Here is a 17,736-nt window from a genome sequence, read left to right as displayed (position 1 = left end):
CTGTTAAGGAAGCTGGTCCCATTCTCTAGTTTGATGCCGTTCAACTCAGTGGCAGCGAGGTCACCCAGGATCCCAACTTTGATGCTTACTAAGGCTCACCATCTCCAAGAACCTTGTCCCTTAAACCTTTATTTCTCTGACCCAGAGAGAAAGTGTAGCTCTCCAAGATGCCCAAATTTCTACTAGCTAACCTTAAAAACTAATGTGAATGCTGATAACAGCTTGCTTGGACCATTAGATTTGGAGCCCAAAGGAATTTAAAGATCATCTAGTCCAAGGGATCTTGAACTTTTTTAAAAGATGAATCCCTTTGGCAGTCTGATGAATTCTATGGACCCCTTCTCAGAAGAAAGAAGTTTGAAGTGCATAAAAGAAAATACATAGGATTAAAGTGAAATTAATTATGTTAAAATGCAGTTTTCAAAAATATTTTGTAAAATAACTGCACAAACCAGAGGTCAAGAATCCCTGATCCAGCCTAGCTCTCTCATTTTGCAGATAAGAAAACTGGGACTCAGAAAGATAAAAGAGCTTGTCCAAAGCCACAGAACTACTGACAGAACCAAGAGTGAAACTCGAGTCTTCTAACATAGATGGATAGATGAAAGATAGATACATAGATACATACATAGATACATAGATAGGCAGATAGACAGAAAGATTAATTAGATGTAAAATAGACAAGCATTGTTGACAATGAATTAAGGATGGGCAATTGTGAAGAAAGAAGGAGACTTCAGGGTTCTTATCCTGGCAGACTGTAAGAAATGCATTACTATCAACATAAACAAGAAATTGAGGTGGAAGGACCAGTTTAGGAAGGAAATGATGAATGTTTACTGAAAGGTCTCTGACTCTACCTCAACTGTGCTCAGTGTGGAGGTCATATTGTTTACATGATTATATTGTTAACCTATTGATTGTATAAACTCTGTTCTAAGTTCTGTTAGTTGTATGTGATTAAATATAGAGGGAGACATTGTCAAATCTTCTACAGAAATCCACACTGGTCACGTAAGCAAATGATCACATAGGCCCATATTGTCTCCCAATCCCCTTTACCCTTCAACACAGAGATTCAGACAATTGTGTTATAATAAAAAAAAGCTGTAAAAAAAATTATTTCATGACCTCTGATATTCATTCAATGCAAAGAGGTACCAGAAGGGCTTTAAGTGCCAGTAACTGGATAGTGTCCTGATACAAAAGAAGGATAGAAGTCTAAAATCCAGGAGAAGATCGAAGTATGATAACATTCACTTACATGAAATACCAGCGTTAGTTAGCTCAGGGAAAAAACATTATATGATTTCAAGTTGCTTCCATCTGTGAATTTTTCTTAAAGCTGGTATCCAGGGGGTAGGGGAAAGGGTGGAGTGTGCAAATGTGATTCATAAAAGTCATGAGATGAAACCCCTAAGGAATATGACACCTAAGTATAAAGTTACATCTTTCCTTCTTCTGCCTGAGTTGTCCTCCCTGTCTTAGATCTATGGAGTAATGGGACAGATTCTCCCTGGACCCAGAAAGGATATTCAAAGCTTTTGCTAAACATGAGAGTCTCATTCTCCAGAGCCATTCAGACTGCTTACTGATTGATAAAATCATCTGAGTTCTTATAACTAGGCTAAGGAATCAATATAGAGATTCTCAGATTCCAGCTCATGACATCTAGGTCCCCAGATGGCTACTAATAATTTTAAAACTTCACAACAAGTGACAGATTTGTGCTTTCAGTCTGTCATTATCTCTTTATTGAGAACTCTCTTCTATATGAAGTAGATGAGCACCAATATTCACCTTCTTTCTTCTCTGTCTGCTATCCCAGCTGCCACCGAAGTGTCCTTCTCCTTTGATGTTGGAAATGGGCCAGTGGAGATTGTCGTTCGGTCTCCTTCTCCACTCAACGATGACCAGTGGCACCGGGTCATTGCCGAGAGAAACGTCAAGCAGGCAAGTCTGCAGGTGGACCAGTTGCCACAGCAGGTGCGGAAGGCACCTACAGAAGGTCACACACGCCTAGAGCTTTACAGCCAACTGTATGTGGGTAAGTAACAGGAAAGTAGCATCACTTCTCTCAGCCTAGGCGATGCAAATGACTTCAAAACTACAGAAGGCAGTTTCTTCCCTTACATGGATGACTTAGGTTCAGACATTTCTGGAAATTAGAGAAATAACTCTTTGAGGTTTTCTCCCAATTCTATGATTTTCTGATCTTTTAGGAGACAAATAGCTGTGATGAGTATGCAGCGGGAAACACTCCTGACTTGGAATCAGAAAGCTTACATTCAGATCCAGCTCTTTAATTGACTGTCATTATGAATATGGGCAAGTCCCTCTCTGTTTACATATATAAGAGCCTCAGTATTGTGTAAATAAAATAGGGCTAATAATAGTGGGTAGTCATGTAGCACTTGAAGGATTCTTCATGTCCTTTAAATGTTTAATCTCAGTTGAGCCTTCTAACCCCACAAGGCATGGGGTCCTCATTTTGTGGAAGAGGAAACTGAGACTCAGAAAACTAAAATGACTTGCCTATCATCCCACAGCTAATAAGTAGAAGAAGCAGAATTTGAACCAAAGTCTTCCTGAATCCATCTTTCTATCCACAATCCCATGTCACCTTGTATTGTATCCTTCACAGAGCTGTGTGGTGGGAAAATGTGCTTTGTATATATCTGAATGCTATTCAGTAAGCTCTTAACACTAATCAAAAATGTGCCTTGCATGAGGTGTCTTATAAATGTGTTGAATTCATTAGAATTGAAAACCATGCTTTCTCTTCTTGCAAATAAACAGAAGGCATGGATTTGCCCATCCTTTACTAGAGTTGATAAGTCCTAAGAGTTTTTACTTCTCTTTATTTCATTGGATGACCATAAAGGCTATCTACTGGATAATAAATGTAAACAATGCTGAAAAATGTAGGCACCATTATAAACATCAAACTCCCAGAGTCAGCCTTATAGATTAAGTTCAGATACCAATGCTTTTGTTCGTGCAGGGGAGTGTTCTCCAATTCAATTTCCCTCTCAAATCAGTATAAAATGAGGCCAAGTCAAAATCTATTTCCAGGCAGTGATTCTTCAAGTTTGCTTTCCAGAGTAAGAATCTTTTAGGAAGTGAGTAGCTGTCTATTGAATGGAAGTGGATGATTGAGACACTCTGGTGAATACTTGCCAAATCTCCCTGAGATTCCCAGATGTTTTGCAGCTGAAGCTAAACTGGGCTCACTGTAAAAGTTTACTGTCTCAATCCTCTGCATGGAATTCTGAGATTTTATCCATGTTGTTTTCCCTCCAGCAATATAGATCAGAACCCATCCACAGTTGCCCTTTCTGAGTAACTCTTGTCTATTAAATGCCACCAGATTTTAAATGATTTCTAGCTATAATTCCCTCAAATTTCAGGCCCTTGGTTGATTTTCCAAAATAATGAAATATGAAGTATTCTTTGAAGGTTGTATGCTCATTGGTTGAACTCTAATACAGACAGTTCTTATTTTATGTAGGTGGGACCATTCCACAGACCTCTGCATTAAGTAGTTTTTATGTAAAGCGAATTTACACTTATCTACCTTCTTCATTTAGCCTGGATAACAAAGTCATACACAAAATAATATTGTTAGACAAGTCAAAAAATGTAGTAAAATGTAGATATATTAAATGCTGTGTACCATAATAATAAACAGAATTATGAAATGAAAGGTAAAGTTAACAATGAAGTATGTAGTGTTAACATAGGTGTACTGTATGTTACCCGCTTCCTCACCCACTTCACCTAGCCTCTTCACTGTGGGTTAGCTTGGAAGCTATGGACAGATGTTTGCACAGTGGCTCTCTTTTTGTTCATCGTATATCTGATGTTAGCAAGTGATAATATCCTCAACTAGTCTTTGAACTTTTAAAAATCTTGAAATATTTGGACACATATTTTCAATACCAGAAAAAAAAATTTCACTCAAATGAAGAGCCTCTGCCAACTGTTTCATTGTGAAATTTTTGGTTCTACCATGGGTCCTAAAGCTTCTTTTTCTTCTGCACCTTTGCAATTAGCAACTCAATCAGATCCTCATTCAACAATTCTTCCTGAGACTCAATCAATTCTTCTACATCATTCTCTTTTGTCTTGTTTTGGATTTGTTTGCTTGTTTTGGAATGCAGATTTCTTTCAGAATTTTTTATGTAAAGTCACATTTGTGTAATGTGAATTTATGTAAAATGAGAATTGTCTATATAGACTGAGATAAACAGGATTATAGCCGCAGTAGTGAGCCCTTTAGTGATCTAGAACCCTTCTGATCCATGGTAACCATAGATAAAATGGTAGTCTCTTAGGCCTATAGGCCCAGGACATAAACAGTCAGATCATTCTGGGGTAACTGGCCCATGCTATGCAAGTTTGCATAGAACTAAGTCTAAAATAACCATTTAGGGTTCTAGATTCAAATAGACCATTGACTGGTACTCTCTGGCATAAGATACTTCATCAGTAATCAAAAAGTTTCTTTCTTAGTATAAGATTCTATAACACAAGGAATGGAAAGTTATTAGGAATTCTGTTTCTTTTTTCAAAGTTTTATTCGATGTTTTTTGGTTTTGCATCATAGCCATTTCTCAGGGAACAAAAAGCTTCTTCACCTCCCCTTTCTCTTTAATTCCTCCTTCTAAACAAGAAAAATAATTGATAAAACACATGATGCAGTGACTATGTATAATAATGTACATAACATTCTGCCTGAATTATTTCCTTTATTTTTCTGCTAAGAGTAGAGAGGAATGCTTCAGTCTCTATTTTCTGGGATCACTTTTGTTGTGTTTTGTTTCTTTTTACTTGATGAGAATTCATGTAACTTAAGGAACATTTTCCTCAAACTCTGGTGATGTGTAAGTCAACCATTTCCAGGCAAGTGTGTGTCTGTACATATGTACGTGTGTGTGTGTGTGCATGCACGCAATTCATTTGGAGAGAATTGGGGTAAAAATTTGAAATTCATAGTCGCCGCATATTTAAAGAGGCTTTTCCTTCAGTCCAGCAAGCATTTATTAAATTCCTACTATATATTGACACTGAGGATTCTAAGACAGAAATGAAAAGAAAATCCCTGTTTTCAAGGAGCATATTTTCTGTTGAGTTTTGAGACAAATGAGAAAGATATATGAGGAATAGGGTATAGGACCATTACTGGAAGTACTAAACTAAAATATCCTGGAGTATTGCACTTACAAGGTTTTATGCAGATTGACTTTGACCAATAGTGTCCTTGGCAGGGCTGCCAACAGTAGTCAGAAGGATCTGAGTTCAGGTTCTGCTTCTGGTACATACTAGCTGCATGACCATGGACTAGTCATTTAATTTCTTGTTGCCCTCAGGCAACTAAAACTTCAAATTAGAGATGAAGCCAAAGAAATCTTACTTACACAGATATGGAGCCACCCTCAGCCCTCATCAAACAAACAAGTAGGAAAAGGTTTCCCCTGTATTGCTGGAAAACTGAAGATCAGGTGTAAATAAAAGGTTAGGTGACCTTTCAGAAATGCGTGCCCTCGGGGGCACAGTATTTATCTTTATGCAAGCAGATTGGATGTAATTCAGGTTAGCATAGTCAGTATGATGCTTTCTTTTTTTTCTTTGCATAATAAGTCTGCGCTCCTAGCTTTTAGCTTCCTAACTTTGGGTTCATTTTTATTCCCTTGGGGCAATCCTCACTGGAATTCTCCTAAGAAGGCCTATCCAAATTTTTCTACAGCAGTAATAAGATACAGGAGACTGGTCCCAGAGAGAACCAACCCCATTTGTCAATCAGTTCCTTGAACTGTGAAATCCAGTTACACAAAAGCCAGCTGTGACAAACTATTGGACTGGGAATCGGGAGACAGACTCTAATCCATGGCCTGCCACTGCGTGACCTATAGCAGGACACAATTTCTGGGTAGCCATTGAAGGCCTAGAAAAAATCACTCCTAGGCAGCTAGCTTCTCCACCTATAAAATGAGGAGTCTGGACGGAGGTCATCTTTAAGATCCCTTCCATCCCAGACTTTTTGTGCTTTTACATTAAATGAGTCAGAGGTTCATGTATCTTTTCAGTTTATCCTCTTGTTCTCTTGCCCCTCTTCTCTCTCAGTTTTGATACCCATAACACCTCTCCAACATGTTGCCTTTTTGACTTACATTTCTCAATTAGCTGATCTGAAAGCTGATGATTTTAGCCATCAGTCACCATAGGAAGGTATACTGTTACCAAGCACATCCTTCAAAGGAAGGAGTCATTGCCCAGTGGGTTCCACTTATGTGCCTCAAATACCATAGTATCTAAATGCAAGACACTGCTACTGAAAGGTATCGCTCACCCCCTTTAAAAATGCCTAATAAAAGGAAGAAAAAGTAGTGCCAGCTACATATAATCTTAAATGCAACCAGATGACATCATTACAAGGGAGATGGCTTAGGGTCATGGCAAGCAGCAGGAATTCAGTTCTACAGCTCTTGCTTAATAGAGGAGAAAGTAACAAAGAAACCTTAAAAAGCCACAAAAAGAAAATGGTTGGTGGTATTTTTTCAAAGCTACACTCAGGACTTTTCTGTGTTCTATCCTATAATAAGCAGCTAGCATATGACTGGTTCCCTGGATGGCCTGGCAGCAGCTTGCCCATCACACAGCTTTCCCTAGTCATGGTCCAGGTGCTGGGGCTCACATCTCATGTAGGCAGTCATGCACCAGATTTCTTTATAGGGCTAGTGAGCAGCAGGCATGCCCATGGTCATCACATAAATGAGGCCAATAACATGCTGGATTCAACTGAAGCCCCTTTTGGTTGTAAAGTATCTCAGGCTGCTCAGAATATTGCCAACAACAGTGGCAGTGATAGGACTGGGAGAGAGGAGTAGGATGGCTGTTGGGAACTCGGCTTCTGGCATCCCAGCTGGGGACCCAGGCTACTGGTCCAGGACATGACAAGACAGGCAGCAGGTGTGGGCACTAATGGGCAGCAGGCTGGGCATGAGTCAAGGCAGACAGCACAGGATCAGGGACAATGAAAGGCAGAAGAGAAGGGGGTCAAGACAGGTAGAGGCAGCAAATCAAATACAGTGAGCAAGGACTATAACCTGTGAGGTCCCTCCTTCAGAAAGAAGGTAGGTTCCCTGACAGCATCTGATGCCATTTTGGATGCTGTCATATTTAGAGCCTCAGATCTGCTTAGCTGGGTTAATATTCTATCTGAAACTCTCCAGCATCTAAATGGGCTTTATTCATTTTTCTGCCTGGTTTAATTTCAAAGGAAAGAGGGAATCATCTTCATCTAAGGCAAGAGTTTTATTTTTGACCTGATGGCATCTGGTGCCCTTATTTCTCCCATTTCAGAGGCAGAATTTGTCCTAGGGCTAAGGTACCACTGATAACTCAGGATTATTTGATTGGACTGAGAAGAAAATTAAATTTAAATCAATAACCATTTATTAGGTGCCTCCAAGGTGCTAGACACTGTGCTGGGTGCCAGGGATAAGAAAACCAAATTCTAACAATCCCTGACCTCAAAAAACTTGTTTTCAGGTAAGGGCATACGTAGTGTAAGTGCTTACTTATTTACATGATTTTCCAATTTGAATGTGAGCTCCTTTAAAGCAGGAGCTGTGTTTTACCTTTTCCTATATCCTCAGAGGTTAGCAGAATGCCTGGTACATAACAAACCCTTGATAAATGCTTATCGACTGACTGACTAACTGACTGACTGACTGACTAAGCCATAGGGCTGAGTATTGAATCTGTGATTTCATTGATATAAGGAACTCGTAGAAGAGGATACATTCTCTAATAGTGCAGACAGAAACATTCTCTACAAGATACAGTCTTAGAGAATTGCTTGAAGGATTAAGAGATTGAGTGCCTTGTCAGGGTCATGCAGCAAATTTTATTCTGTTTTCAAGTCTGGTTCTATGTCTACTAATGCCACCTGACTTCTCATTTGCTAAAGAAAAAAAAAGGCAACTAGGAGGTGGCTCAGTGGATAGAGCACTGAGCCTGGAGTCAGGAGGACCTAAGTTTAGTTTTTACCTCAGACTCTTACTAGCTAGCCCAAGCCACTTAACCTGTGTGTCTCAGTTTCCCCATCTGTATAATGATATAATGATAGCACCTTCTGACTCAGCATTATCAAGGATAAAATGAGACTGTTTTTCAAGTGTTCTGAAAACCTTAAGGGTTTTCAAGTGCTATCTATTGTTTTTAGAGAATTCAAAATAATATGCCCTAATTTCAGAAAAGAAAGAATGGTAATAACTAGGAGATGGAAGATGGTAGGAAGAATTGAGAAAGACCTAAGATGGCAGCTATGCTCAAGCTTGCTTTTGTTTAGTCATTTTAGTCATTTCCAACTCTTTGTGACCTCTTTTGAGGGTTTTCTTGGCAGAAATACTAAAGGGGTTTACCATTTCCTTCTCTAGCTTATTTTGCAGGTGAAGAAACTGAGGCAAACAGGGTTAAGTCACTTGCTCAGGGTCACACAACTAGTAAGTGTCTGAGGCTGGATTTGAATTCAGGAAGAAGAATCTTTCTGACTCCAGGCCTGGCACTCTATCTACTGTACCACCCAGCTGCCCCATTTAAAGGGGTGCTAGGGATGCCAGGCAGAGGTAAGGAAGCAGAGTAAATACTCGAAAAATTATCATGGCTTCTCTCTGAGATCAAGCTTGGCTAGAAACTGTGTAGGAGAACAAGACCCGCCAACCATACCACATAGCTCTGTTTGGTCAGCTGCTTCTCCTTTACACTGCATTCCAAAAGAAGGAATGGACACTTGCCATTACCATGTCAAATGACAGAGAGAATGGGAAATGCAGACATTTGTATGCAAGAGAAGAAAGATGGGACTCTGTGGATGTGAAATTCACCCAGCTCTGTGTAACAATAAAACAGCAACTTCTAATAGCTGAACAAGTTTGGGATAAGGGCATGCAGTCTCACGTCCTCTGATTAGAAACAGAGAAAAAGTGTTTGTATTCTGCTTTCCGTTTCCTGTGTACTGACTCCCAGGTGAGTGACTGCGCTATCAGAATAGCCAAGCTGAAAATAAAAAATGAAACACCTCCCCACTGGAATCTGGCTCCCTGCATGAGAGCCTTGCAGCAAATCTCTAGCATTGCAATGATAAGACTGATATAGACCTGGAGCATTTATCAAAAGAAGGGGAACAAAATGCACCAAACCCTTTCAACAAAATAGGACCATTTTTTTGAGGGTTGGGAGTTAATACAGGGTGAAATGTTAGGTCGAAGTCCACTCCTTTTTTTCCCTCAACTCCTCCAAAGCAAAATTCCAGTGCTACCTTTTATTAAGCAACAATTCTATTCTCAAACCATCTACATTTTTTTTTGCCTTTATGAAACTTACTCCTAAATCCTTTTCTCAGTTTGAATACTGCTTGATTTCCTTTGGGATTTTTTTAAAACACTGTAGCACAGGATAAAATGAAGATTGAATGCAGGTAAATAGCAAGAAATGGACTTCTCACAAGCCAATATTATATGAGAACCCAGGCTTCACACCTGTCTTTGCACAAACATTCTTCTCAGTGCCACTGGTACCAAAGCAAAAGCCCCTCTGCATGGCTCATGGGCTCCAGGTGAATAGGTGCCTGCTGCTTCTTAACCTTCCCTCTCAAAGTTTACCATTGACAAACAAATACCAGTCAATCAGAGGGAATAAATGAGGATGCTAGCCATTCCTGTGACCAGTTTGCAAAATGCCCTGCTTTGCATTAGTATTTGGAGTTATTAAGTATTCTAGATGAGTCAAACCATGGGGAGCAAAAATATAGACACTGGATGGTAAGCTGTGCGTACTCTCATGTTTGACTGTGTAAACCTCAGTTAGTCCTCTCAATCTCATTCAGTACATCTGATCTTCCTCTCCTTCCATACTCCTTGGGTCCTATCTTTTAATAGTTCTTTGCTTTGGAGATTTTTCACCTACAAAACCTGGTACCTCAACAGGAAACTTGATCATTTTCCCTTTCAGTGTTTTACATGCAGTCTCCCAATTAAAATTTCTTGTTTCTTCTCCAAGACCAACTACCATGGAATTATTTTCATTCTTAGGAGAGGGATGCTTTTAAGCCCTCCCCTTTCTTTTCTTTCTTACAACTCAACAATTTTGTCATTTTACAACTCAATAAAGTCAATAAACTCTTTACAAAATTAGAGCTGCTTATCTTAAACTTGTGTACTTTCAGCATCCATAGCTTAAACAGAAGTATTTTTTTTTAAATCAGATGTCTGGATGTTAAAAGTAGTCTAATCTAAGTTACTCGTGGATATGGCTTTCCTCTATCTATACAATGAGATGTTTAAATCCAGACCTTATATACAAATCTGGACCTACCAGATATCCTGATCTCTTTAGCATGTAAACCTTTTGCATCCTGTATGGTGATGTCTATAAGATGCCTTGATTGATTGAATGGATGGAGATTGTCATAAAGAAGATAGTTTTCTCTAGGTGACCAACTAATTTTTAAAAAATTTTCCTGTGAAAATGAATCGTATCTATTCCAAAATACTCTAAGATGATCCATAATCAAAACTAGAAGCTCTCACATAGTAAAATGCTATAATGAAAACTATTCAGTACCAGCATATGTGATTGATACAAGTCATTGGAGCACCATTTGTGGTGCCAAAATCTTCCTTTTGATCTGTCTAAAAGATTGCAGGGGACCCCATTTTTACAAGACATTTTGTTTTTGTTCATGTTCAACTCTTCTTGACCCCATGTGGGGTTTTTTTGGCAAAGATAGTGGAGTAGTTTGACATTTCCCTCTCCAGTTCATTTTACAGTTGAGAAAACCCAGGCAAACAGGATTAAGTGACTTGCCCAGGGTCATAAAACTAAACAAATGTCTGAGGGCAGATTTGAACTCAGGTATTCCTGATTGCAGGCCCAGCACTTAATCACTGCACCATCTAGCTGCCCTTGCTTAATAAATATTTATTGGTTGATTAGTTCTGAATTCAACCAGTCTTATATACAAGACACAATACAAAAAAAAAAATAGTATCTCTTCATCTTTCCTTCTAGTATCTCTTTTTTGCTAAGTCCTCAGCATGTGCTCAATATCTACATTCCCTCCTGATTCTGAAGAGGTTTTGCTTCTCATAGTTGCTAACTGCCCAAGGCCTTTAATTTTTCCCTCTATCCTATCCTCCTATAATCTGACTTAAAAATATAAGGGTTTTGTGAATTCCAAGCAAACAGACCCAAATTTATTTAAAACCCAAAAAACTACTTGATTTTTTTGCCTGATCAAGATACAGTCATTCTCTCCTTCCTCTCTTTTGCTGCAAACTCTTTGCCTTACTCCATGCTTATCTATTCTACCTCCCCACCTCACATGGTTACTGTGCTAAAAGAGCTTTGCAAAGTGAAGAAAATCACACGACTGTGAGTTATTATTAATATATCTACTGTCTGCTTTCTCATCACCTAGTCCTTAACCTCCTGCAATCAGTTTTCCTCCCTACCATTCCACTGATAGAAGACTGTTAAAGCTCATTTGTGATCACCAAATCCAAAGGCTTTTTCACAGTATCCTTTTTCCATGACCTGCCTATAACATTTGACTCTATTGGTCACCTTGAGATTTTATCTTCTTTTGACTTCCAAGCAACTATGTGATTTTTATTCTCCTCCTACAGTTCTGAGTACTCCTCCAATAGCTTTTCTTCCTTTATCTGCATCCTTGGTATGTGTCCTCAGCTCTATGATCTCCTCCCTCCAAATACTTCATCCTTATGTTTCAACCATCCCTTCTCCACTGATGACACCCAGATCTGCATCTCTAGTTTAGAGCTTTGCCATTGACTGCAGAGGCAATCCATACTCAGGAATTCTAAGAATTACTGAAGGGGGAAAAAAGACATAGAATAAAATTATAACAAGGTTAGGAATGCAGTAGAGCTAAAATTAGGGGAAAAAACACAGGGCCTATAAAGGAAAAATGGAAAAGGCTTTTTCCTAGCAGCTCAAGGTGTGTTATGAACAGCCAAAACAAAGCTAATTAGAGACTGATTGCCAGAGTCTATCTCCTTCAGATCCAGAGACAAGTATGTAAAACAGTGCTGTCCAAGGTCCTAGAAGAAAGCAACTCTAAAGCAGCTTCAAAGAAGCTTGTCAGCAAATCAGATCTGTGCGAGGTGATTCCCTATATTGCTATAATTACATTTGACAAAGGTAATATTTCATAGGTGGTTTATAAAATTAGTAAGGGTACATGTTGGTGTTCTTTCTGTTTCATTGGTGATGTTTGTGTATATCACAAAAATGAGGTAACATTGTTTAGCTCTTTGTATTCAGTTTCACTGAGCAATGCCCTGTGTTAGGGAATACAGAAAAATATAAGACCCTGCCCTCAAGGAGCTCAGCATCTGATTTGATTAGATCACTGCCTTTTTCCTGTGTTCCTTCATATATGGAAGAACTGACTCCAAAACTGTGAAGGTTGCTTTGTTACCCACACAGACTTTTACCCTAAGCAGAGGTAAAGAGCCCAAGTGCTGTCTAGTAAAGTGCTCTCACCTGGGGTGAAAGATCCCACAGGCAATAAGGAGGGGCCAGGGTACATAATTAGTTACTTTGAGGCTGGTCTGTTTCCTTGGAATTCACAAATCCTTCCCGTCCTGTATGCTGAGGCAAGGAGAAATGCCATGCAGAAATGAAGGTAAATTCACCAAAATCAGGAAATACTATCTGAAGAAATTCAGTCCAAGAAACTGGACTTCTGTGAAGTCCAACTCAGCAGTCTCTGTGTGTGAATGCATTTCATATGGTGCTATCTATTGTTGGGCTTATTGGACCATCATTAGTCAATCCATTTCAATCTCCTTACAAATCTGCACTGAATCTGTGCAAGTCAATCTCCTCCTTGCATTTTTATTCCAGAGATTTAGGGCTCTTCTGAATCAAGGTTTTACCTGGATTACATTACTAAAGTTAGAACTTTACTAAATTTTCAGTTTACTCTCTATATATGATATTAATCATCACCTTGAGTCTTTTTGCTGCTGTTTTTATAAGCAGTTTCCACAGTTCTTTACAAAGAGTGGTGATTAAGTCCAATTTTTTAAAAAAATATTGAATGCATGAATAAATGAATGAAGGAGGGCTAAATTCCCTTAGTAAAGACTGGAAAGATTAAACAACAACTGAGAAAACTGTTAGAGGCTTAGGATCCCTCAGAGCAAGAAAGATTTATTACCCAGCACAATTCTTGTTTATTATTCTACCCTTTATTGATCTCTGAAATTTAATACCTGCTGTTTTTATTTTGTTTTCTGAATCCTCTGTAATCATTGGCTATGATGTCATTTATTATAGATAACCACAACATTTCTGTAATTATTTTTAATTGCAGTACTTGAATGTCAAGCCATAAGATCATTAATTTTACAAATTAAGTTCAGATTTTCATCTCATACAATTTTCATAGATACAATTACTATTCAGACAACTCTTAGTACATGGGGAGAGCATGGACTCTCTAGTGAAAAAAACAAAATTTTAATTGTTGCAACTAATAAAGGTTTGTGTGAACCTGTAGGATATTTTTTACATAAGGACACAGAATTTGAATTTTTAACACTAGTTACTCTAGCAGATTCATGTAGCACACAAAATAAAAAGTTGAGCGCAATCAATTAACCACATAATTTTAATGATAACACATTAAAATCATTCTTAATTAAATATGATAATCATCTTCTTGTCAGAATTTTCTTTTATGTCAACCAGGGCATTGGTGGCAAACATTTTTTTCTGTCAAAGGCCACCTGCATTTAAAAAAGAAATAACCACAGTTCAATTCACCCATATTTTTTTAAAAAGAAATACTAATTGTTCCACTTCCCTATTTTTAAAATTAAAATCAAATAACAAATCAATGTTTGACAAAATAAACAACTAAAAAATATACTTCAGTTCTCTGGTAAAGGAATTTTTTTGAAGTATGAGGAGAAAAGAAGACTGGAACAAAATGTAGAAAGTTAACAGAGATAATAAAGGCACAGATCAATTCAGTAAGCATGTATTACATGCCTTCATGGGGTATTTAGGATGATAGAGTTAAAACTGGAAGCCTTATAGTTCAACCCCCTCATTTTATACTTAAGGAAACTGAAGTCTGAAGAGTAACTTACCCAAAGTTCTGCAAGTAGTGACTCCCCAACTGGTAGAGCCAGGATTTGTTCCCTCAGGACAAAGAACTTCCTCATAGATGACAGTTGTTTTAGTTTTGTCAGTATCCTCAGTATCTGGCACACAGTAGGCATTTAATAAACATAGGTTGAAAATAACCAATCATGACTCTGGAGCATCTGATAATGCAGCATGCCTTCTTCCTCTCAGGAAAGCTAGAAATCTATGCCAAGCATTAAGGGTGAAAAGATAAAACCTGAAACAATCCTTGCTCTCAAGAAGCTTACAGTGTACTGGGGCACACTGATAAGTACATTGATAAATAAATGTAATGTTTATACAAAGTAAATACAGAATCACTGAGAGGGGGACCACTTTCCAAGTGGGTTATGCACAAAAGGAGAAACCAAGGGAATCACTCAGAGAAGGACTCAGAGTCAGACTCAGAGAGAGCTAGATACATACCCAGAGATATAGAAAGACAACAATACAAAGATGTACATGCAGAAAACCACTGAGAGTAATGCATACATGCATATGGACAAAGAGAACAGAACCACACAAAGACAGGCACATAAGTATGAACAGACCTTTAGGTGGAGAAAGGTAGCAGGAAAGGCACCCAGTGAGATCTAATATGTTTGGTGGTAATTGTGTTCATGGCACACCCTTGTCTAGACTCATCAGTTATTACCCATTGTCCTTCCCATTCGAAACACCAATGATCTAAACAGAAATTTCATAAAGCTCTTTTTTAACTACAAGAGAAACAAACAAAATAAAAACTTATTTCTCTGCTTTTATTTTCAAATTTCAAAAGTTTCTTTTGGAAATCAATCTGTGTTTGCTTCACCATCAAGTTCTGAGAGAATGAGTAGAGGTTTAGAAAATTCCTTTTGAGATTGAGAGGCATTGAGCAATTTACTAGCTTTACCCTTTGACCTAAAAAAACTACCATATCGCCTTATCCTTGTTCTTTGGACTATCAGAACTGCCCCTTCTATTCTACCTGCAAGTCACAGTTTGAAATCAACATTTATTTCTGTTCTGAGCTTTTCTTTCCTTCTTGGCCCCTTTTCCTGTCCCATTCCCACTCCAATTAAATCCAATTTTTTTGGTCTAGCTGGGACCTATTGTTGATGAGAGACCAGAGACAACAAAAGCCCGGCAGGGAGATAATACCTTCAGAAATAGATGGTTAATTTTTTTCCCAAATGTTGTTAGCCCTGTGAAGACACAACTGTATGGGGAAAATTTTTCAAAGACTATTTTGTTTTACAGTCCTAATGTCCAATATTGTGTTTTTGCAACTATAAGTTTATCACTCCAGAGTTTCCCTAAGGCTATCTGACAGCTTAGCTTGGGCAAGGGCTCCCTGGTGTGTCAAACACAGGCACATAATTCTCCCACACACTTCAGACCCCTCTGACAGAAGAAAATAGCTTCTTCAGATCATGTTGAGACTTTTTTTAAAGACTAATTCAAAGATATTGACAACTTTGGATAGCTATCAGCCAGAAACATCACACCTATTCAAGGTAATTAAACATCTTTAAATGAAATCTCCCATATAGCAGACAGTGACAATAAACTGGGAGGCCACCAAGAGGGGGAAAAAAACTATAACTGACCTGGACTGCTTTTTCTAAGTAGAGACTTCAGAAAAATATGGAAATGCCTTTATGAAGAATGATTAAATTTTATGCATTACTATGTGATCAAAGGGCAAACAAGGCTAGGTATATCCATTGACAGGAAAATAAACTGCTGTAGCTCTGAAAGACAAAGACCTAGCTAAATTTCTTTTTCTATAATTTTTTTAAAAAAATAAATGCAACACTTAGATTTTTTAATGGGTAAACAGTGCCAAGATTTGTTACAAAAATTTGGGTTGATTTTTTTTTTAAGAAATTATTTCCACCAGAAGGCTGGAGCACATGACATTCTTGAAATACTCTACCTTCCTCATTCTAAACTGAGAAGTCACTTCATGCACTGAAAAGTAGGAGGCATCACATCTACATAAATCAAATACTCCAATGAATCCATGATCTCACTGGTTTGAATGTCCTCTCCAATAATGTAATTCAGTACATCAGCAGATAGAACACTGTGCTTGGAGTCAAGAAGACCTAAGTTCAAATCACTTAATGATGGGACAGCTAGATGACTTGTTGGATAGAGTGTCAGGTCTAAAGTCAGGAAGACTCATCTTCCTGAGTTCAAATTCACCCTCAGACACTTACTAACCATGTGACCCTGGCCAAGTCACTTAACCCTGTTTGCCTCAATCCTCATCTGTATAATGAGCTGGAGAAGGAAATGGCAAATCACTCCACTTGTCTTTGCCAAGAAAACCCCAAATGGGATCACAAAGAGTTGTACACAACTGAAGCAATTGAACAACATTTAATGATGGTGTCATGCTAGGAAGTCACTTAACCTCTGTCTACTTCAGTGACCTCAACTATAAAATGGGGATAATAATATCTGCCTCCTAAAGTTGTCAAAGATCAAAAGGGATGATATTTATAAAGCACTTAACATAGTATCTAGCACACAGTAGGCACTTAATAAATGCTTATTCTCTTCCATTCACTTCCTTTTGTAACTTACCCATGCTTTCTTATCCTGGGGGTCTCTTGGCTGAGTCCTCCCATGAGCACATCACAGGAGGTCTACTCAAATTCCTGGGAGCCATTTTTGCTTTCCTTTTACCTCAGGAGGATACCAGTGAAGCACTCTGGCACTCTACTAGTCTTCCTTCACCTTCACCATCTGACCATTTTTTTCTTCCTAACAACTTATTCCTCAATGACATATTTTGTCTAACTTATAAAACTTCCCTCTTTGATCATATGTTGGTTCTTGCTCAAAACCACTATATATACTCTTCCATTGCCCTCTGCAAATAGTAGTCATTTTTAAAACTGCAGCATCATTTACACCATGCCCCATGGCCATAGTGCACCCTCAGCAAAATATTAGTATTTAAAGGATACACCTTGGCTTTCAAAGAAAGGTAGGATCATTAAAGGAGTTTTGCAGTTTCCCAAAGGCAATTAAGCCCTCCCTCTCCTTTTCAAATGTTAGTCCAGCTTGCTATTCATACTGTAATATCTGTCCTATATGCCTATGCTGATGGACAAGTACTATACCTTCAGACTGTCCATATCTTCTCACCCAAAGCAGTGGCCTAAATTTACTATATCACAGGAGTGTGAAGTAGCAAAGCATGGAATCAGGAAGACCTGGGCTCATGTCTCACCCTGGCAAATCACTTAACCTCTGTGCTTCAGTGTACTCATCTATAAAAGGAGGAGGTTTAATGCAAGGTCCTCTAAGGTCCCTCTACATCTACAATCTTATGGTTTCCTTTTTTTTAAGAAAAATTGCTTAGTAGCCCCTCCACATTTCTGATCTAAACAAAACCATGGAGGTAGAAAGTAGCATGCAGGTCATTTCAAACTGAAATTGTACTCTTTTCAAGTAATTCCTATGTCCTTATGGCCATAATTAAATGCTTTTTTAAAAGACCAACTTGAAAGA

The 17,736-nt window shown here is 38.3% G+C and overlaps 1 protein-coding gene across 1 annotated transcript in view; it reads left to right on the top strand.

The window, feature by feature from the left end:
* Window positions 1-17,736, top strand: part of CNTNAP2 (contactin associated protein 2) — a 2,725,119-nt gene that overhangs the window by 2,449,308 nt on the left and 258,075 nt on the right. The window contains exon 17 of the mRNA XM_072652434.1: window positions 1,829-2,047. Coding sequence (XP_072508535.1) covers window positions 1,829-2,047 — 219 coding nt within the window. The remainder of the gene's footprint in view (window positions 1-1,828; window positions 2,048-17,736) is intronic.

Source organism: Notamacropus eugenii, chromosome 3, assembly GCF_028372415.1.
Source record: "Notamacropus eugenii isolate mMacEug1 chromosome 3, mMacEug1.pri_v2, whole genome shotgun sequence".
NCBI lineage: Eukaryota > Metazoa > Chordata > Mammalia > Diprotodontia > Macropodidae > Notamacropus > Notamacropus eugenii.
This window is presented reverse-complemented; position numbering and strand designations above follow the sequence as displayed.